This window comes from Calidris pugnax, unplaced genomic scaffold, assembly GCF_001431845.1.
Source record: "Calidris pugnax isolate Ruff unplaced genomic scaffold, ASM143184v1 scaffold183, whole genome shotgun sequence".
In the NCBI taxonomy this organism is placed as follows: Eukaryota; Metazoa; Chordata; class Aves; order Charadriiformes; family Scolopacidae; genus Calidris; species Calidris pugnax.
In genome coordinates this window covers 3,250,879-3,271,106 of record NW_015090930.1, presented here as the reverse complement: position 1 = coordinate 3,271,106, position 20,228 = coordinate 3,250,879, and the positions used below count along the sequence as shown (strand labels likewise).

General features: G+C 40.9%; 1 protein-coding gene across 1 annotated transcript in view; it reads right to left on the bottom strand.

The window, feature by feature from the left end:
- NELL1 (neural EGFL like 1) overlaps positions 1–20,228 on the bottom strand; it is a gene marked incomplete at its 3' end in the record, with an annotated part of 158,144 nt that overhangs the window by 44,457 nt on the left and 93,459 nt on the right. Inside the window, exon 12 of the mRNA XM_014951584.1 lies at positions 17,371–17,499. Within this exon, the coding sequence (XP_014807070.1) occupies positions 17,371–17,499 (129 nt within the window). The remainder of the gene's footprint in view (positions 1–17,370; positions 17,500–20,228) is intronic.

The following is a 20,228-nucleotide window of genomic DNA, read 5'->3' as shown; positions in this document are numbered from 1 at the left end:
CAGGCTACTGAGCTGAACACCAGAGCCCCAAAGTGCTAAAGAAATCAAGAGGCTGGGTGAAGCAGAGAAGTCCTCCCCATTCTAACCAACACTACTTCTCGTATCAGAGAAGTCAGCAGAAGGGTACCAGGGAACAGCTTTCAGCTCTAGTTTCTTCCCCCGTGGCCAGCAGGGAAGAGCAAACACACAGAAAGGATGTATCACACAGCACCTAGCAGCCCTGCTCTCAGCTTTTTCTTCAGGTCTATCACATGAAACTACACAAGTCAATGTGTGAGTTTAAGTTTACATGATTTAGATGAAAGAAAAGATTTAATCTTACCTTCTCTACACTCTCCTTCACTGATTTGCCATTTTCTATCATGTTTGTTTTCAGTTTCAAGGGCTATCATGTTTCTTCCCGTTTTCCCTATAATTTCACTTAGTGACAAAAGGTTGACTCTCAACTAGAATCAAATCATGACAGTCACCTTTGACAATACATTACCACACAAAAAAACAAACTAACAAACAAAACCCCACAAAAAACAAAACCCAACAAGCACAATCACTTATTCTGTCCCATTGCACGGGAGATGAGTTCTGCTTTAACAGTACCACCCCAAGCATATCATTCCCTTCTCAACCTCCTTGGAATAATCCTTTCCCATGACGCCTAAAAGCCCCGACAACTGGGTTCACCTAGAGATGGACTCCAACCAGTTCCACATTTTTCCATTTTTCCAGGTGCCCGTGGTTTCCTGTTGTTACCTCCTGACAGTGTTTGACACGAGGCTGCATGTCACACCACAGCTCTCCCTTGGGTGGGAATGAGCCACTGCTACATTCAAGCAACTGCCCACCCTGTGGAGCAGGGAGAGAGGACACCCTTGCTGAGATCTCATCTTACGCTGGGCAACAATTCTTCACCTGGGGCACAGTCTGTCGTAGAGGCTGACAGGTCTCACTGAAGTATGAACTTACTAACAATTCCTACTTTTCAGAGATGCCTCTGCCTTACTCCACTCACCACAACCAATGCATGTCAACAGAATCATTCTAGGTTTACAAAAATAAATTTTAAAGCAGAAACTACTCACTTCAAAAAAGCATGATTTTACTTAAGCAAAAAGGAAGCTTTTCTAGGATTTCAGCTTCAAATCACATTCCTGCATTTTTTTCCTCCTACCTGAAACACGGTCTCATCTTATACTTAGGTTATAAAGCCTCCTGGAAAACAAATCCTATTTTCATCATACATCTGAATCACAGTTATAGCCTGTGTCCAAAAACATAAGCCCCAGACACTGCAGAAATACAAGCAGTTATAATCACGGAATTGTCAGAGTCGGAAGGGACCTCTAGAGACCATCCAGTCCAACTCCCCTGCCAATCCCCTGCAGGGTTGCCCAGAGCACATCACTCAGGAGCATCCAGGTGGGGCTTGAAGATCTCCAGAGAAGGGGACTCCACACTCTCCCTGGGCAGCCTCTTCCAGGGCTCTGCCACCCTCACCCCAAAGAAGTTCTTCCTCAGATTTGAATAGAACTTCCCATGTTCCAGCTTGTGCCTGTTACCCCTCGTCCTGTCACTGGGAACCACTGAAAAGAGTCTGGCTCCATCCTCCTTCAACCCACCCTTTAGACACTTGTCAGCATTACTAAGGTCTCCCCTCAGCCCTCTCTTCTCCAGACTAAAGAGCCCAGCTCTCTCAGCCCTTCCTCATCAGGGAGATGCTCCAATCCCTCCATCACCTTTGTTGCCCTACGCTGGACTCTCTCCAGCAGTTCCCTGTCTCTCTTGAACTGGGGAGCCCAGAACTGGAGGCAGGATTCCAGTTGTGGCCTCCCCAGTGCAGAGCAAAGGGAGAGAATGACCTCCCTCCACCCACCGGCCACACTCTTCCCTACACAGCCATCCTTGGCCCTTACCCCCAGGCTCATTACTAGTGGGCCTGGTTTTATCCCCTTCCCCCTTCCATTCTAGTTCAAGGCCCTGTCCATGAGCCTTGCTAACTCTCGGCCTAGTACCCTTCTCCCCTTTCAGGACAGGGTTTCCCATCCTTTGCCAGCAGGCCCGGTGTCCTGTAAATCAAACTGCAGCCCAAGAACCCAAAGCCCTGCTGGTAGCACCAGTTCTGGAGCCAGGCATTGATCTGGCTGGTCTTCTTGTTAACCCATCCATCAGTCCCCAAAACTGGAGGGACAGAGGAGAACACAATTTGTGCCCCCGAACCCTTGACAAGTCATCCCAAGGCCCTGAAATCTTTGTTCATTGCCCTCAGACTTCTCTCTAACTCATCACTGTCTGCCTGTAAGATCAAAAGAGGGCAATAATCTGAGGGCCGTGTCAGGCCAGGAATGGTTCTGCCCTGACACGGGCCCCAGGGAGGCAGCAGACCTCCCTGTGGGAAGGGTCCGGCCGGCACATGGACCCTCAGTCCCCCTCAGAATGGAACCACCTGGAACTATTGCCCTCCTCTTGCTCCTCACAGCAGCAGCCTTAATACATGGAGCTGGCTGCTTCAGCAGCCCCTGGATGGGGCTTTACCAGCATCCTCAACTCCCTCATCCTCTATCTTCAGAAGCCCAGACCTATTCTGTACCTGGGAAGGTGGGGGAGGTCTGGAGGGGACTCTCCTGCTGCCCCGAGCAGGTACCTGCTTCCATTCCCCCCCATAGTTGCCCTTCTTCTGCCTGGGGACAAGAGGGCCGGGGATCCTCTGCCTCTCCTGGAGCCTCCAACTGTTGTTTGTTCCCTAAGGATGGCAGGTGTGGCTCCACCAATCCATTTCCCTTCCACATTCCCAAATGGTCCCACTCCCTCCTTCTGAGGCTGAGCAGATCATTTACCTGCTCACAGGCGCCATCTTTGCTGCCCTCCTGCCAGGGTGACAGGCTCAGACACTCCATGCAGCCCCTCATCACCTGGACACCTGCATGTTTCTGTGGCAGGTGACTTTGGGTGCCTTTATTCCTTCTGACTAGGTTCCTACAGACCTAGTGGAGTCCATCTCTGGAGGTTTTCTTTCTAGTCAGCCCAGCCTGCCTGCCCTCTCCTTGTTCCTTCCCTCGCGCTCACCCCTCACACATCACCCTCTGGGATTGCCCCACCTGATGATGATGTGATGGGGCTGGGAGTGGGGGGTCCCTGAGACCAGAAACCCCTCTGTGCAGCGCCATCCCACCCTCACCTCGGGCTCACCTCAGTCCTTCTGCCAGTGCATAGATATGCACATATAACTCCTCTACCTTTAGACCTTCCCATGCCGTGGGATCTATAAAGGCACGTACTGATATATCTAATCATGAGTGGAAAAAAACCAACCCCAAGACTACAAGGGCATCCTACAGCTACCCTAAAACTGCAACGGTATCTCTTAAGGAAAGCTAACCATAAAACTAGCAAACCCCAGAACACTGGAGGTCTAGTGGCACACCACAAGCACACTGAGTCAGGTTAAGTTCATAATATATATAGACACACACACTTATATACATATAAAGGCTTTTTCCTGTCTATATCCCTACCATAAGATCACAGTACTCCTGCAATTCCACTAAGCATTACACACTAGTTGGTTAAACCAACTGCAATGAAAATATATTCTCCATTTTTTTCAAGAACCAAAGCATTTTTTTCTTGATATAGCCAAGCAACGGTCTAACATGGCCCGCTACATAAAACTGACCTATGATAAGCCATACAACTGACACATGTTCAAACAAAATTCCCCTGGGGTTTAAATGCATATCAAAGAATAGCACCTGATGCTGCTACAGTTTCAGACAGCCCTAACTCAATTTATCCCCACAGCTCCAAACAGTTCAACAGATGATACAGTCTTTCTGCCCACGAGCCAAACGACCTCCTACTCCTATACGTATATTTCAAAGAATAACAGTGCTAGCTCTTAGGCTAGTTGTTGGATACTTATTTTTATGTCACAACAAAACAATTTCAGTATCATCTCTTCAACTTAAGCACCAATCAACCAAGTCATAGATTCAAATTTTTTTTTTTTTTTCAACTATTCAATTTAAAAGAGAACAGACAGCTCATACCTGAGGGGGGCCTACAGGAAGGCTGTTTACAAAGGCCTTTTAAGGCCCTTGTCCTGTGACAGGACAAGGGGCAATGGCTTTAAGTTGGAGAGGAGCAGATTTAGATTGGATATTAGGAGAAAGTTATTTCCTGTGAAGGTGGTGGAGCACTGGAACAGGTTGCCCAGGGAGGTGGTTGAGGCCCCATCCCTGGAGATATTCAAGGTGAGGCTCGACGAAGCCCTAGGCAACCTGGTCTGCTTGGGGGTGTCCCTGCTGACTGCAGGGAGGTTGGACTAGATGGCCTTTGGAGGTCCCTTCTGGCCTGGACCATTCTATGATTCTGTGCCCCCTGCACCCTTAAATCAGAATGAGGGTATAAAGTTCTTGTCCCAACTCTCCTGTCCCAGAAGGACCACCTCAGTCTCCCTTAGGTTTTTCTTTGAAGGATAGGGAGTTATCAACTGTAATAAAAAACTCAGGCAGGTTAAAATAAAGAAAATACTTTACTACAAATGGGTTGCTTTTCCTCAAGATATCTGATTTTGTTGCAGTTTCTAATTTTGACACTTTCTGTCTCTCTCAGGTTTTTCCCAGCATCACCAATTCTTGAGAATTCAATGTGCCTACTGATTTCACAGGAGCCAGATTAGGGCTGTGAAAAAAACAAGTGAGAATGTCTCTGTTTTAATAATAACGTTAAAGGAAGAGTTCTCAAGTTGGTCACCTTAGAATTAATTAAAATACAGGAGAAACTACCAGCAAATGATTTATATTCAAAGCTGATTATGGCCAATGCTAAAATGCTTACAAAATCAATGGGAACCTAGCACAAAACAGATCTAGCTCAGGGGAATTCATATTGATTTAGATTCCCATGTGGTCCAAGATACAGTTCTCTTTTCCATGTTCCTCATTAGTTCATTTCAAGATTTATGCAAATTGCAAAATAGATATAACTGAGTTCCAGTTATTGATATTGTGAGAATAGAAGAATTCTACTCACCTGAAATTCATTTGTTTCCAAATGTTTAATGGGAGAGGATGGTTCAGTCCGCCTCCACATTTATCATCTGTTGCACATTAATGAATATCCAATAATGCCAATACTCACCAAGAAACAACTGACAGAATCTGTTAGCGCTCAGCCTGAGTCGCCGCTTTCCCCGCGTACCCACACCATAAAACTAAGTGCTCCTGGCAACCAAAACAGTGTATGGCAGAAGCTGTACGTCTTTATAATATCCAATGTTTTGTAGCCTTTAATGCAGAACAGCACTGACAGCACAAACAGCAAGGTGCTAATTACTAGAAGGTATGTTGGTGCCCTGCAGCTGCTGTGTTGTCAAGCATCAGCTGCCCTACCAGCCACAAAGGCGTGTCGTGTTTTAGCCAAATCGGGTATTACTGTTTGTACAGAAAAACTGCCAGATGAAAACCACACGAGGTGACAGCGCCAGGCTCTGAATTGACTCTCAGAGGAAAGAAAGGCTGGAAATTGTGCCTCACGTTCTTCCACAAACTGAATGTGCTTCAGATTGCTGCTGACCTTTTCACAATAGCACTGCTTCAGCAAGCCAGGCTGAAAGCCACAACGCAAAGAAAAGTCACCTGAGGGCCAACAGGTTAAAGCAAGCTCCAGAACAGAGCAGGAGGCCTGACATTCAAAGGTTAACGTGCCCAAGGAAATGAAGGAAACTTTTCATTACCAACATGGTGGTTCTTAAATAGACATAATTCCAGGAAAACAGAGTGTTTAACTGTAAAAGCATACACATGCATGAACTTGGCAGCTCTAAGACTAGTGTCTTAAGAGTCCCAATGGGCCTGATTGTTGGTTACACAGGTTCTAACATCTAGCAATGATCTTCATCTTCCCATATCCTGGCCCAATTTTCCATTTGGTCAGCTGAGTTACAACATGGGGCCATGCACGTTCTGCAAAATTCTTCCCCTTTTGCCTAAGACACTCACAATGGAAAACAACGCCCATACTCTGGTGGTAAAGAGGAGAGGAAATAAAGAGGATCCTTCCTACTATTGGGAAGGGGAATGCACCAGCACCAGTTTCAGGCTGCCACAGCTTCCCACATAAGCCAACTAACAGCACAGTCATGACAACGTGAAGCAGCGACTCAACTCTGCACAACAGGGAGTTTTACCACCTTACGGATGGGGGACTGGAAGGAAAGGAAACCAAGACCCAGCTGATCTGCTCCCGAGGAAACCAAGAAAGCGGGAATGGCAATAGCTACTTTTGGAACATCCACCATGACTACAGGGCTGACTTTATAGTCTCTCCCCTGGGCAGCAGGAGCAGCACTAAGCCCTGCACCTTGGGCTTTCCAGCACGTGGAAAGCAGAGAGGAAGCCCATGGCCAACCTGCCCTGACGGAGGGTTGCTGCCCCAGGACACCCCCTGCTTTGCCTCCGCCTACAGCCAGCCCCAAGGCAACCGGGAATTGCTCAGCGCAAACTCTTTGCAAATCACACCTGCTCTCTTTTCGCAAAACACAGCGTGTCCCTGAGCCAACACTAACTTACACTCACGGCTGAAGATGCTACTGTGTATTCATATCATTATCTCAGCGCTAATAGCTACCAATATGTAAAGATGAGTTCTCTGGTGAAAGCTTGAAGGGAAAATAGGAGTCATAAGAATTAGGGAAACAAAATAATGAAAATGAAGACAAGGGGTAAACAATTCTAAAGGAAGATGAGAGATAAACAGGAGTTTACGTTTCACAGGAAAGCATTTCTTTTGTTTGGTTTTACTGCACATTAAGCACACCCGTAACATATTTGAAGAAATCAGATCAAGGGAAAAAACACAACTAGGACTGAGAATATTTAAGCCTAACACATTTAATATAGCCAATTTCATCCTAATCATTTTCAAGCACTTTCTGAAGCCTGTAAATAGAGAGAAAATAATTTTCTACTACTGAAACACAGTGATCCCTAACAGGGACAGCTGCTCTGAGGCACATACAGCTGCAGCAGGGGAGTTCAGGACAAAACATTAATACAGCAGCATCTTCAACAGAACCGATACCAAACAAGTCAGGTTAATAAAATGCAACTAACCAGAAACTATCAATAGTGAGAAGGAAAACAGAGATGTCTAATCTAGAAATAAATTGCAGAAATTAAGAAAGCACTAAGAAGAACGGTCAGTGAAAAAATTTCTACAACGCCCAAAGGGTATTTTTAAATTCATCCTTTAGATATGAAGAACAGATATATTACCTGGAAAAATGGTAAGATATCTTTTTGGAAAAAAAATGTGAATACTAAAAATATTGTACGAGTCACCAAATCAATAGGAAACTAACGTCAATATAAGAGTTATCTTTGTAGATGCTGTACATACTTCTGTGCTAATTTTGATTACTTGAATCAAAGTCTCTTTCTAACTTTTTTTAACTCTCTTCTCTGGCCTCCAAAAAGATTCAGGTACAAAGATGCAAATTATTAAATAGAGGTAGATGTCCTCGGAAAATGCACTTTCTGAGAGGTTTTTTTAGAGGCAACTACCTACCTAAATGAAATTGATTTGTCTGTCAAAAATCATACAGACTAAGAGGAATTACCTTTCTAAAAATTAAATATGTACATGAATATTTTATAGAATGTCTTTTCCCAGGTGACAATAATATTTAGTAAATAAAAATGAGAAAAAAAAAACTTACTTCTTACTATAAAAGCAGTTTGCTTACTTCTCTACACTTACTTTAGTCTATTTTCTGGTATCATTGTGCTGTCCCTTACCAATTGCCTTCATCCAGTAAACATCACCATACCCCAGCAAGACAACTAAGGATTTTCTTAACATTATTATTCCAATTTCCAGACAGCGAACCAAAGCAGAGAAACCTGCACAGATAAATACCAGGAACTGGACAGATCCTACGTCCACAAAGGTCCAAGTAAAGCTTCCTTTGCTTTTTAAGACAGTACAATTGGACAAAGCACTCATTTTTAGTTTCAGTTCAAATATAGCTCCTCATGCAATACCCCAAGAAAATACACTGTCTTTTTTCTTCACTAAACTTATAAATGTGTTTCCATAAATGAATTGCACTGAAAAAAACAAGGGAATTTATGTATTATCTGAAAATAAAACTTAATACAAATATATAGAACAAATATGCCTAATTTTAGTGGTGAGCAGAAACAGATCTATTCTAATTGCTATACACCAGTGTAACCCTACTACATTACATCGGGATTATGTCAAAAGCTCAGTGCCTCTGAATAAATTCAGAATGGTTTGCACTTAATACAGACACACTCTGCAATCAGTAGACAACTCAATTCCAAATTAATCCAAACGAAAGCCAGAAGGAGAAATGCCAGAAAAGGATGCAAAATATGTACACTGAAAGCCTAAAAAGAAAGCAGAGAGTGAACCCTGCAGCAAAGCCTTAGGTTAGCAATAACGTCTTTTCCAACAATTTCTTAACTTTTGTGCTTTTTTTTTTTATATGCATGTTAGCTTTGAATACCCAGACCCATATCAGTAGAAGGTGCTTACTAAATCCTGTTGGAAAAATTGTGTCAGTATAAACTGACATTTGTCATGCATTTAGAGACTCTTGTACTTTTAGAACCAATTTTGGTTTCCATCTACTGGAAGCAAAATAGATAAGGAAAAAGGCAATAGATAATATTTACTGGAACAGGCCCCAGTTATGCTATTACCAAAGGAAAACCAATTTTCTATTAAAAATAATAAAAATTAAGTATTTTTATCAGGAACCAGATTATTTTTAAATTTGGGGTTTTTTTTGCTGAAGGAAAAGAACTTAATTTCTTTCAGTAGTTTCCAAAATAAAATTAACAGTTGTAGGGAGAAAGGGGTTGTTGGTTGGTTTGCTGCCTTTTTTTTGTTGTTTTCCTTTTGACCCTAACTTTAGGAAGGGCAAAGCTTTTAATTTTAATTATACAACTGGTCAACACAAAACATCCACAGGGTAGATGTCCTCCTCTGGATGCAGCAAAGCTGCTGTATTTGTGACCTGTTTTACAGACCCTGGGCACTGTAAGTTTCCTGGCTCCCCAAAAACCAGCCTCTCCCCCAGCCTTTCACTTTCACCCTCTTTGTAGCAACATCCATCAGGGCTCAACACTCTCTCGGCTGAAATCAGATTCCTCTGAGTCCTTCGCAGGGGTCCTCTAATGAATCAAGGATTTTCCTGTGTTCCCAAAACTGACAGGGGACACAGGGTGTTCAGTTTGTAATAGATCTTGCTGTAGGACAAATGCCCATCCTTCCCTCTTCTCACCTGCCCATGACAACCCTACAGTTGCATTTAAACAGCCTCAAAACTGGATCTGTTGTTCTACCATTAACCATAGAGTGTCAACAGCATCTAATGTCCCTCCAGAGCTCTTGATGCAAAACGCAGGACAGGATAAGAGATAGTAGAATCCCTTCAAAAATTAGGTTGGAGGTTACCTCTGGAGTTTTGTAGTCCAAGCCCCTTGTGGAAGTGGTGCTAACTTCAGAATTACTTTTGGTTATATGGGACCCATCTAACTCCAGGTACACAGTTGTCCAAAACTGCAGCAATTGCCTAGCCATAACCAGAATCCACTGCAGAAATATTCCCCAAATCATGCCAGACAAGATGTTTGCTCAGCCATCCAGAAAATATGTACTGTCCATTACTGGCATTTGTTTTTCAGTTAATACTTTCTGTTATTGGATTTTCTTGTCAACTGAAATCGTGAACGTCCGCTACCTTTTAAAAGAACTGACCTTCCAGGCAGTGAAAAACAATTAGTGACACACTCTAGAGTAAGGATGTCCTTTACAAAACAGATATCATAATGAAAGAAAAAGACAGCCAAAGTAATCTTATCCTATGTTGATTGACATTTCCATTTGCTAGAGCTTTAAAACCGTGTTCTTCAAATGTACTGCTCTTGCTGCTGCGTGATAGTGAAGCGAGTTGGACTTGGCTGTAGTACTTAATCCCACAGCTTCTCCCAAATATTCACGGGGTGTGCAGCTCAGTAAAAGCAGCTGTGCAACGTAGACTGAAACTATTATTTTTGAGCCTGCTCTGTATATTTCTCACAGTAGAAGCTATGGTTTTTGATGATCCTGCATACAAGAGAGAATTCAGAGACAGCTTGTTTAACAGTATTCAACCCAAAAGATTTTAAAGTCAACTTTAATCCTTAATGGTCTTTGTTACTAGGAAGGAAAAACAGCCTCCAGAAAAGATCATTTCTTATCCTGTCTGATAAAACAACAGGTCAAATTTAAAAGCAAACACATCACTGGGCCCCGTAACACAGAAAGTCAATGGAAGACAGGACCCTATGACACAAACGCACATTTAGTAGTTCCATCAAAATTGCCTAAAACACAATTTAAGTGTAGTCCTTGCTGTTTTCATGCCAACTCCACAGGCCCCTGAGAAAGCTGCTGCTCTCTCAGATCCAGGGGAACGAAAGCTTTTTGTGCTGCAATAGGAAAACTGTTTTGCGAGTACGCACACTCACACGTCACAGACACATATATATGTCATCTTTTGAACAAGTTTGGTTATGATCCAGATTGTTAAAAAGGCAAAACCTCAACATAAAGAATCATAGAATGGTTCGGGTCAGAAGACACCTTAAGGATCATCAAGTTCCAAACCCCTGCCACAGGCAGTGACACCTCCCACTGGACCAGGTTGCCCAAAGCCCCCTCCAGCCTGGCCTTGAACCCCTCCAGGGACGGGGACATCTTTAAACATCTCAGTTTAAAGAGCTAAGTGCACAATTTTTAGCAACTTGTATAAAAGTACTGGTAAGTGGCTTCCATTCAGGTCCAAGCAAAACTTTCTCATTATATACAAATTTTTCTCAGCATTTGTAAGAGCATTGGTTGAAGGGCAGACAGCATCCCAAATCCCTCCACTGGAACAACCACAAAAAAAAATCCCAACAGCCTCAGAGTAGGGTTTTCTTTGCCACTCTGAAGGGACAAAGAGGTTTGTTTTCCTTTAATAGCAATGATTGTAAATCTATTCAAATGCAAGTTACTAACATAAGAACTGACAGTTGCAAGGCCGAATTTCTTTGGAACCAGAATTATTTATGACACTTTATTACAATAACTCCAAAACATACGGTTACCTTATTAGAAATTAAAATTTATTTTCATATAAATCTCACCATCCCATTACACCAAAAGAACTAAAGTTACTCCAGGGAACAGCAAATAATTTCACTTTCCAGGGTTTGGTATTGGAACATGAATTGAACCTAATTGACTTTTAAAGATAAAAGCAGTTTTGACAGCACAAATAGTCCATCTCGAGCCACAGAAGGCATCTTCCAATGAGCTCCAGATCTCCTTAGTATAAAAATATTAACATTTTGTTTGAAAACTTTCTGTCCACTAGCAAGTATATCATCTCTGCCTTTGAACATATGCACACACTTGGCTGGGAGAATGGTCTCTTTTGGTTTTAATCCAGCCTCCTCCACCAGCAGTTCATAGCACAAGGAAACACCAGACTCATTAATTGAAGTCCATAAACCCACAAATGCAGGAGACTGACAAGTGCCACCTGATCATGTTACAAAAGATGAATTTGAGTTCATGCAATGGTTAAGATTATTACTTAAAATCAAAAGTCCTCTATAAAAACACTAGGCAAGACAGATGCATTATTTGCACTAGATCACCAAGAGAAGGGACTTTCACTGATAAACAGGATTACATACAGCAGTCAGTGTTTGAAATTGACACTGTCAGGTAACCAAAGTCTTAAAAGGTAGGTTAACAAGTGTCTGCCAAAGAAATTGTGAAGTTCTGAAAAAAACAAACCTGGCACCAAGTCACATGTATATAAACTTTGTCTTGTTTTCTTGTGGGGTTTTGGTTTTTTGGGTTTGGGTTTTTTTTATTTTTTAAGTTTCCTTATCGGTACTTGGTTGTAACCGAAATGCTGCCCTCGAGGTCATCTTTGTGGCAGAGACGGTGATCTTGACTGTAACATTTATAGTTTCTTCCCCTGCCCTCCACTTTGCTACGGTTTCAGGGTAGAGAAAAATTCAGTACAGGAGGGGGGCGGAATTCAACAAAATTCTACTTACTTTATGCAGCAAGAAAAAAAAAATCAGCTGTGGAAACTCAGTGGATTGCCAGCACTTTTACTCTGAAGGCCATGTGCAGGGCTGGGTTTATTCTTTTTTAGTTTAAACTGCTGGTGAAAAGTTCTGCACACTATACAGCTATTTACACACAGGATGTGATGAGTCAAAGAACTAAAGATTAAAGGTAAACTCGATGATGCAACACAAGTAAACTTTTACTTTACTTTTTCATTACAGCATGCAAGGTCTTGGCATTTGGAACTAAACCATTTATCTTAAAAGGCTACATTTTCCTGATTTCTGGGAAAAAATGGAGAAAAACATACCTTTTTCCTCTGCATTTCACAATTATTTTTTTCTATAATACTTTCAGTGAATAAACATTTTCTGACTAAACCTTCATTAACCTCAGAATAGATTTTTTTTCAGCATATTTACATATCTATTTTTCTATACAGAATTTCTGACTACATCAAGTTCAAAGGAGAAGAAAGAGAAAGCAGTAAGACCAATGCATGTCTCTAGAACATACTTAGAAATTACAAGGAAATTAAATACGGTTTTATTTTTCAAATAACGAGCAGCAGAATCCTGAGGTTATACAGCATTCTATCATAACAAAAAATGGGACGAGTCTTCACAGCTATTAAGGCATTTAATTCATTAACTCATTAAGCTGAGATACTACCACTAAGGTGACCTTGAGGGTCAGGTCACACAAGGAAACTAACTATACTGCCTGAATTCATCTCAAGAAATTCTCAAAAGAACCAGTCTCCTGGCACCATTAACCCCTGCAACTTTACCAGTAAAGGAGGAAAAAACAAACAAACAAACAAAAAACCCCAAGAAACAAAACAAACAAACAAAAAACCAAGAAACAAAAAAACCACACACAAAAACCCAACGCAATACCTGGCATTCTCAACACTACATTTGGCCTCAGAACTTTTGGCCTCTTTTTTAAGAGCAATGCACTCACTTGAAATATCATGTCCTAACCACTGCCTTAACAGGCTGCTTCTGCCACTGAAGGTTGTTTGGGCTTTTTTTGTATTCTTGTAAAATAGCTTTATTTTGTTCTCTGTTCCTAAAAGGCCAACTCAGACTCACACAGCTTGTTTACACTCTTCACACTAATAGATGGAAGACATCGTAGAGAGCACGTGTCATCCTACTGCCCAGGGAAAGCACACTCTACCATACAGTGATACAATGAGAATATCCATCTTATAGGTCCACTTTAGCCAAGGGATCCTTTCTTCTATTCTACCCATTATCACAGGAACATTCTCAGGTGACGCTGCTTAAGCAGAAAGGGAAAAAATACTGCTGTGTAATGCGACAAGACTTCCTGTGGTATGCTACTGGATCACTTTCACTAGGTGTTTTTTGGAGGCGTAAGTAATTGTGCACGAAGGACAGAAGGTAGATACTAATTTTCTTGTTTTGTGCACTCTTGCCCATAAGAAGAGGCCCACATTTATCCTGAAAGATTCATCCCAGTTCAGGTTTAAACAGCTCTCCCAACGAATGAGAGCTCAACAGCAAACAGGCAATAATAACTTCTGCACCAACACAACAACTTTGCGAGCAGAAAAGGGCTGTTAATATTTCAAGCCAAGAAGATATTACAGAATGCGGAACTGAGGTGTGGCAGGAAAAAACGACTCTGCTTTTGCTCTTCGCTGTGAAACATATTGCAGAAAAATACCAAATTCTTTTCAGAAGAGATGGCTATTTACTTGTTAGCATCTAGAAAGTAAGGATCATCCCACTAGCAACAAGCCTAACTTTCAGCTGATTTGGCTTGATTTTTCTCATTTCATCTCTGAGCTTCAGCCTCTCCATTTGCCAAAACTTTCCTGTCTCTTACTTTGCACTGTGAGGACTGTCCCATTAGTATTTGTGAAATAGTCACAGATTGTGGAATTTTCTGGCTTTGAAGAAGTACAGAGTATTTTTGGGTCTACCATACACACCCCATATTGTCTCTGGAAGAATCAGCATGAGAGACTCAAATGGATTCCCCATTTTGGGTCAGGTTTGGCCACTGAACTGCCACACCATCTGTAACTAACTCTCATGCAGGCGACTGTCAGCCCTCGATACAGGGGCTCGCAGGTCGCGTGTTAAAAAGCCACAGCTGCAAGTGTGCACGGGCTGCTACAACCCCAACGCTCGCATCCTGCAGACCTTGGACTTGCAAGCTACTTGTGTGGTTCGCCTTATTTATCCCTGCGTGTGTGACAGAGAGAAACGGGCACCAGTTCAACACTTGTGTCTAAGTACCCCCATCAGTAGCTAAGCCTCAGCCAACATAAATTAAACCTCAGTCAACACAATTAATAGAAATATCTCTATACCTCTTTGCTCAAATTATGTCTCATATCTGCAAGACAAGTCAGCAAATATCAAAAAAACCCAAACTTTTCTGTTTCTAAGTGAAATACATTGCTTTTGCAGAACACAGAGAATCGCCACTTATCTCCCTCATTCATTACAAGTTTCATTTACTTGTTTGTTTTCAGAAAGTGTCTTCCCTAAACACATCTGTTATTTTAAAAATGGAATGTATATAGTGAGTGGCTATCCTACGTGTATATTTTCACACGAGAAGCTGCTAACTACTTGAAAAATAGCCACTAAGAATGAATAGTAAAAGCCTCTCACGTTTTTGTTATTTATTTTACAAATTTCCTGATGCCAATTCTCTGACGAAAATTAGAACATGTTTAATATTTTTCCACCATACTACAAATGTGAATATGGAGTGTTAAAAAAAAGACACAAATACACGTCAAAAAGCAAAATAAACTCGAACACAATCCTTCACAGATCTTACAAGATCAAAATGATGCCATAAGGTCCAGCAGGATCAAACTGCATGAATAAGAGTGAGCAGATACAACAGTAAAAACATAGGTAAAGTAAAATAATACCGTACATTAGAATTCCCATGCACAAGTACTTCAAATACATCGGAAGAGATGAGCAATCTGAGAAGCTCCAAGTTAATGACCTGGAGCACTCTGAACTAAGGTGCCACTTACCAGTCCATGTCATGAGTATGAAATCATTTAACCTCATCATCTCAAAGGAAACAGCTATCTTACACGTCTTTTAAGTTTAAAGGCTTAGGAATGACAAAGACAAATTCAGAACTCCAGCACAGAATGCTATCTTCCTTGCTTCCACAGGTGTTTTGTATGGTTACTCTTGTTGTTCAGGATTTTGCCATATTTAATTCTTACACGGTACCCACAGAAATCCAAAACTCCACAAAAAAGAAATCCACCCCTGTACTATACCAACATCCTGCCAAGTTGTACCTTCAGACACATGCCTTAGACCTCATTTATTTAAATCACAGCTTCACCACACATTTGAGAACATTATACAGCCAACTACAAAATTTTTCTATTTAGCAGATTAAACACACTGATGAGAGAAATGAGTTTAAAGAAGCATAGAAAGAAATTTGGCGAAAAACTGTTCTGAGGAGTGAAAGGAAGCTCTTCGTAAGGCTTAAAGGAGTCACCTTTTGGCTAATATTTGTCAGTCTGCAGTTCCCCTTGCTAAAGGGCCTTCTCTTCTCCTCGTTGCCTCCCAAGTACTGCTTTCCATCTAGCAAATTTAAACTTTTATAACATGCAGAAAGCGCCTCTCTCATCTTTCCCATGGTCTCAGGCAGCAAAAGCAGCTGTGTTTGTTCCGCTGCCTCATGGTTCACCCATGTGCAGAGAAGTCAGAGATTTGATTTGCCCTTCCAAAATTTAACACAACATAAAGCAGATACATGTTGTAATTCCCACTAGTTTCTTCCAAAAGCCCTTTCTTTCCCCACCACTACCACTAATGCGCTGCCAACTACTCTAAAATTATTTGAGTGAAGATGTTGAATTTTTTTCCATAGAGGAGAAAAAGGATGGTCTGCTACTTGGTGAATAAAAACACTAAGCACCGATTTCATTTAAAACAGCAAAAAAGAACAAATACTGGATTTTGTATCGCAGCTGATAAGGAGCCTTCTTACTGTCCTCTGATTTCTAAGTAGTCCTTGCAGTACGTATGGAGCAGCTCTTCTAACAGTTTTTTCTACAAAAAAAGTCTCTCTATATACAGTGTATCTGTTGCCTACCTTTATAAGAAATGTGTAAACTCTCGTCCCTGTCACTGAAAGTGCATCTATAGGACCATTCAAATTTTTGCTTGTAGAGAACTGACTAAATACCATAAGATTTATAGTTGCAATTTACTGACCAGCTTTATAAACTGCTATTTAAAGCACTCTTGTTCACTTACATACGCCACAAAGTCTTTTTATGAAAGTGGGATCATTTCAGCCCAGTCCATGCATGTCTTTTCTATTCTTTCATCCTGTCTTCCAATTCTTACAGTATATTTTAACAGCTTGTCAAAAATGCCATCTCCCTTCCATCACCAGCACTATTAGAAAAAGAATCTGGGGAAATATTTTTTTACGAAGCAGTTCAAAAACTTCCTATGGTGGCCAAAAGATTAAATATTGCAGCCTAACATACAAGGGCATGAAAAAAAACATACAGTGCAGAGCCAGGAAGGAATGTGGTATATGTTGATTCAGCTGTTTGGTTTTAATAAGTACATCATAGCTATGAACAACAGCAAGCTCTAGAAAACACAGAGAAATAAAAAGGAGAATAATGCCCCATTGCATTCGATCCTGTGATGGAATAATACATCAACAACAGTACCTCAGCTACACTCTTCTAAGAAATAGGTCTCTTCTGTACCATAGGAGAACCGTTTCAGTGAAGCACCTGGCCCACACAAGTACTTTGCGAAGGACTGCAGACCATCATTTCTATATTCAAGCCTCAGTACACCCGCACACTTACCTTTCCCACAAATGTCGGCAGAATTCCCACTTCCTGAATTAATGTATCTTATATAGATGGTGTCCTCTAAAAAACGTTTTAGAAGGTAGATGCTACTATCTGAAGAATGGTATTTTTCAAAACTGTAATGACAGCATCACCGTGGTGTATCAAGGCACAACTGCACCAATGAAGTATGCCCATACACAGGCAATCTGAAGGGTCCAGCACCATGTGTAATCTTCAATTCGTATTTATGAATGCAAAAAGGGCCCTTGTGATATTCGCCATCATGAAACTGAACTTTGCCATGGAAGTAATTCACCGACCATTTATTTAATACGCTGTTCCTGAGTAGAGAACAAGTCTTTGAATATTTTGTTTACCTTCACAATACGCGGAGTCCCCTTGGACAGAGAGATAACCATTCTTGCATTCACAAGTAGCCTTTGTGTTCCAGTTTTTGCACTCTGAATTTTCACCGCATCTGTGTCCCTCTGCACAAAAGTTGTGGCCTGAAATGCAAGGAACATGCAACCTGCTATTAAAACATGTTTATTTCAGATATTCAGGTTTAATACAAATCAACTGTATCGCTCTGAAAAACTTTGGCACGTTACACTCCAGAAATTCTCTCTATAAACCCATCTGCTGCACACAGGCTTTTTGGATTTCTTAATCAATTCATTCTCACTAAAACCATTTTCTTCAAAAATATATTTGTATGACTAGTTTTAGTCAGGGGAAGAGACAACTTCAAAGCAGGAAGCCCTGACAATGCATTAGTCTTCTGCTGAACCTATGTAGGATAAAATGCCACCTTATCTCCAATCGCCAAGAAGTGAAATGCTAACTTACACCAAAAGGATAATGAAGTGTAATATAAAAAAAAAAATCCTTCACAATTCTCTTATTACGCATAATCACACATGCTTTTAGAAGAGCAAAAATGAGACACTGTGTTAGAACATAAAACTGTACTGGTAGTCAAAACAACCTCACACACCTCCTTGTAATCCTGTCATCAAAAGCTACCTGCATTGTTTCTACAGCTTATAATTAATCCATGCATCGTGTTCTATAGGTGAGAATTTTTAATAATCTCTCCTTTTTCCTTGACAAATTCTCAGGAGTTTCTTGGTGAACAGTTTCTTTTATCGTGTACGAAGTCACTTCTAAAAACATGATGAACTTTCCCACTTCCTTCTATAAAGGCACTACTGGCTGAAGTTTTTTCTTCCTGATCTTCAATATTTCTCAGAGATGTGTCAAAAATCTCTCTCTGCTGAAGTCTAAAGTGAAAGTAATTGCAACTTTATCTCTTTAAAGGCACTCCACTGGAAGTACTATAAGAGACAACTAAATACCTTACAGAATTTGACAACAGGATATACCCCTATTGCCCCACCGTTGGTGTATTTTTGGTGGATTTTTCTCTCTTAATATCCAACAGTCAATATCCATTTGCCTGAGAGATAAGAAGTCTTTTTTGTAATTCTTATATTTTCTGCATTTTCTCTTCTGGAAGGAGGGAAACCAGAAACCCAGACAAACCATCAGCTACTTGTATTCCAGCTTGTGCTTATATGAATACAAGAACAGCTTCTGCCAATTCGGCCTGGTCATAAAGAAGCAAACTAAAAGTTCTAGTTCACTGATCCTAAACTTTCCTCACAGCCCCTAAAGACAGCTAAGAAAAAGACAACCTGGACTTCCAAGTTCTAAACGCCAGATTCAGATCTTTGTTCGTATCCCTTGTTTTGATATTCTTTTAAGAACTTCGGAAGATTTTAGCTTATACTTAATATATTTTTCATCTACAGTAAGCACATTCTCAAAGGGCTATCCTGAAGCTGCTGCCCATTGAGGGTTCTTTTATTTGTTTTTAAACAGGCACTTCAGTCATCTACTAATTTAAAACTCAGGTTTTGTCACTTCAGCGTACTCCAACTTATCTGGAGTGCACGGAGTCTGATCATCTAACACCGGGTTGCAAGATCCCTTTTTTAAAGATGTAACACTTGTTACCAAGGAGGACGCTGTCTCGGTGTCAATGTCCAACTCTACACTTCATGTCAGATTCATTTTATTAACAACCAAGATATCTTCCTTGTGCTTAGTTAGTTCTTTCTTTCATTGTAATCCAACTGGCAAAACACAACCAAGTCTGTTAATGAAAACTGCGGGTCTAGTCTTCATTCACTTCACAGTCTGGTGAAAACCACTCAAGTATTCCAGATACAGCCTTGTCAAGCCTAGGTACATTTTATACTGGTAAGAAAAGATGCAGTTACACTGCCTTTAGCCATTTATGCAATCCCAGTATTTGACTTCCATTTTTGCCTTGATAATTATAATCCAAACTGAACACTGGAACCCATCTCCCCAAACTTATCCATTCAACATCTAATTTCTACTCCCCAAGTAGGATTACTAGTCTGTTGGCATTCTAGATAATATCCAAGAGGCAGCAAATTTGGTAACGTTCTCTTTGTCACTGTTTCCCCTAAGACTATGTCATCCTAGTCCATTTCCTGCTTCTTGAGAATAATAATTCTCCTTTGTATCAGTTTTATATTTGCTTATTATTGGTAGATAGTACTACTCGGAACCAATGTAACATATCAGTGTGTTAAGCTAGGCACTATAAAAATACCCCATTTTAGTGTGGATTGTCACTACTGTCTTAGAATAAGTTATTAATATTTATTTCCTTCTCATCTAACCCTGTAAAAATTATTTCATCTTTCTCAGCATTTTTTAGTTATGACTTTATGCACCAAAAAAACTTTGTTTCTAGGCTGTTTTTATCCCAGTGAGTCAACATTTTACCTTGTGATCAGTTCACGGCAAATTTAACACAAGTAGCCAAAGGGATGGCTTCTCAGGGTTAATTTTTCATCGCAAGTCCTGAGTCTCAGATCAACCACTCTTCTCTAACAGCACTTTCTCCCAGGCAATAGCTGCTGATTAGTTTTCAGCATCACATCATTGCCCTATGAGTTCTTCACCGATTATTTGCCACCTCTGAAATTCATCAGTAGATATGATGACTACCCGAACTCTCCACTTTCTACCACTAGAGCTGTCACCTTTTTTTAAAAATTCTCTGGAAAATAATCTGTTGCTTTTCTTCCTTTCTTATCAACTCAAATATGAATTGCCTCGATTCAGAATCAGACTCTTTCTTATGTTTTCAAGCTTGAAGGCTGTTAAAAGAGCATAGAAGAAATAAGTAACGCTC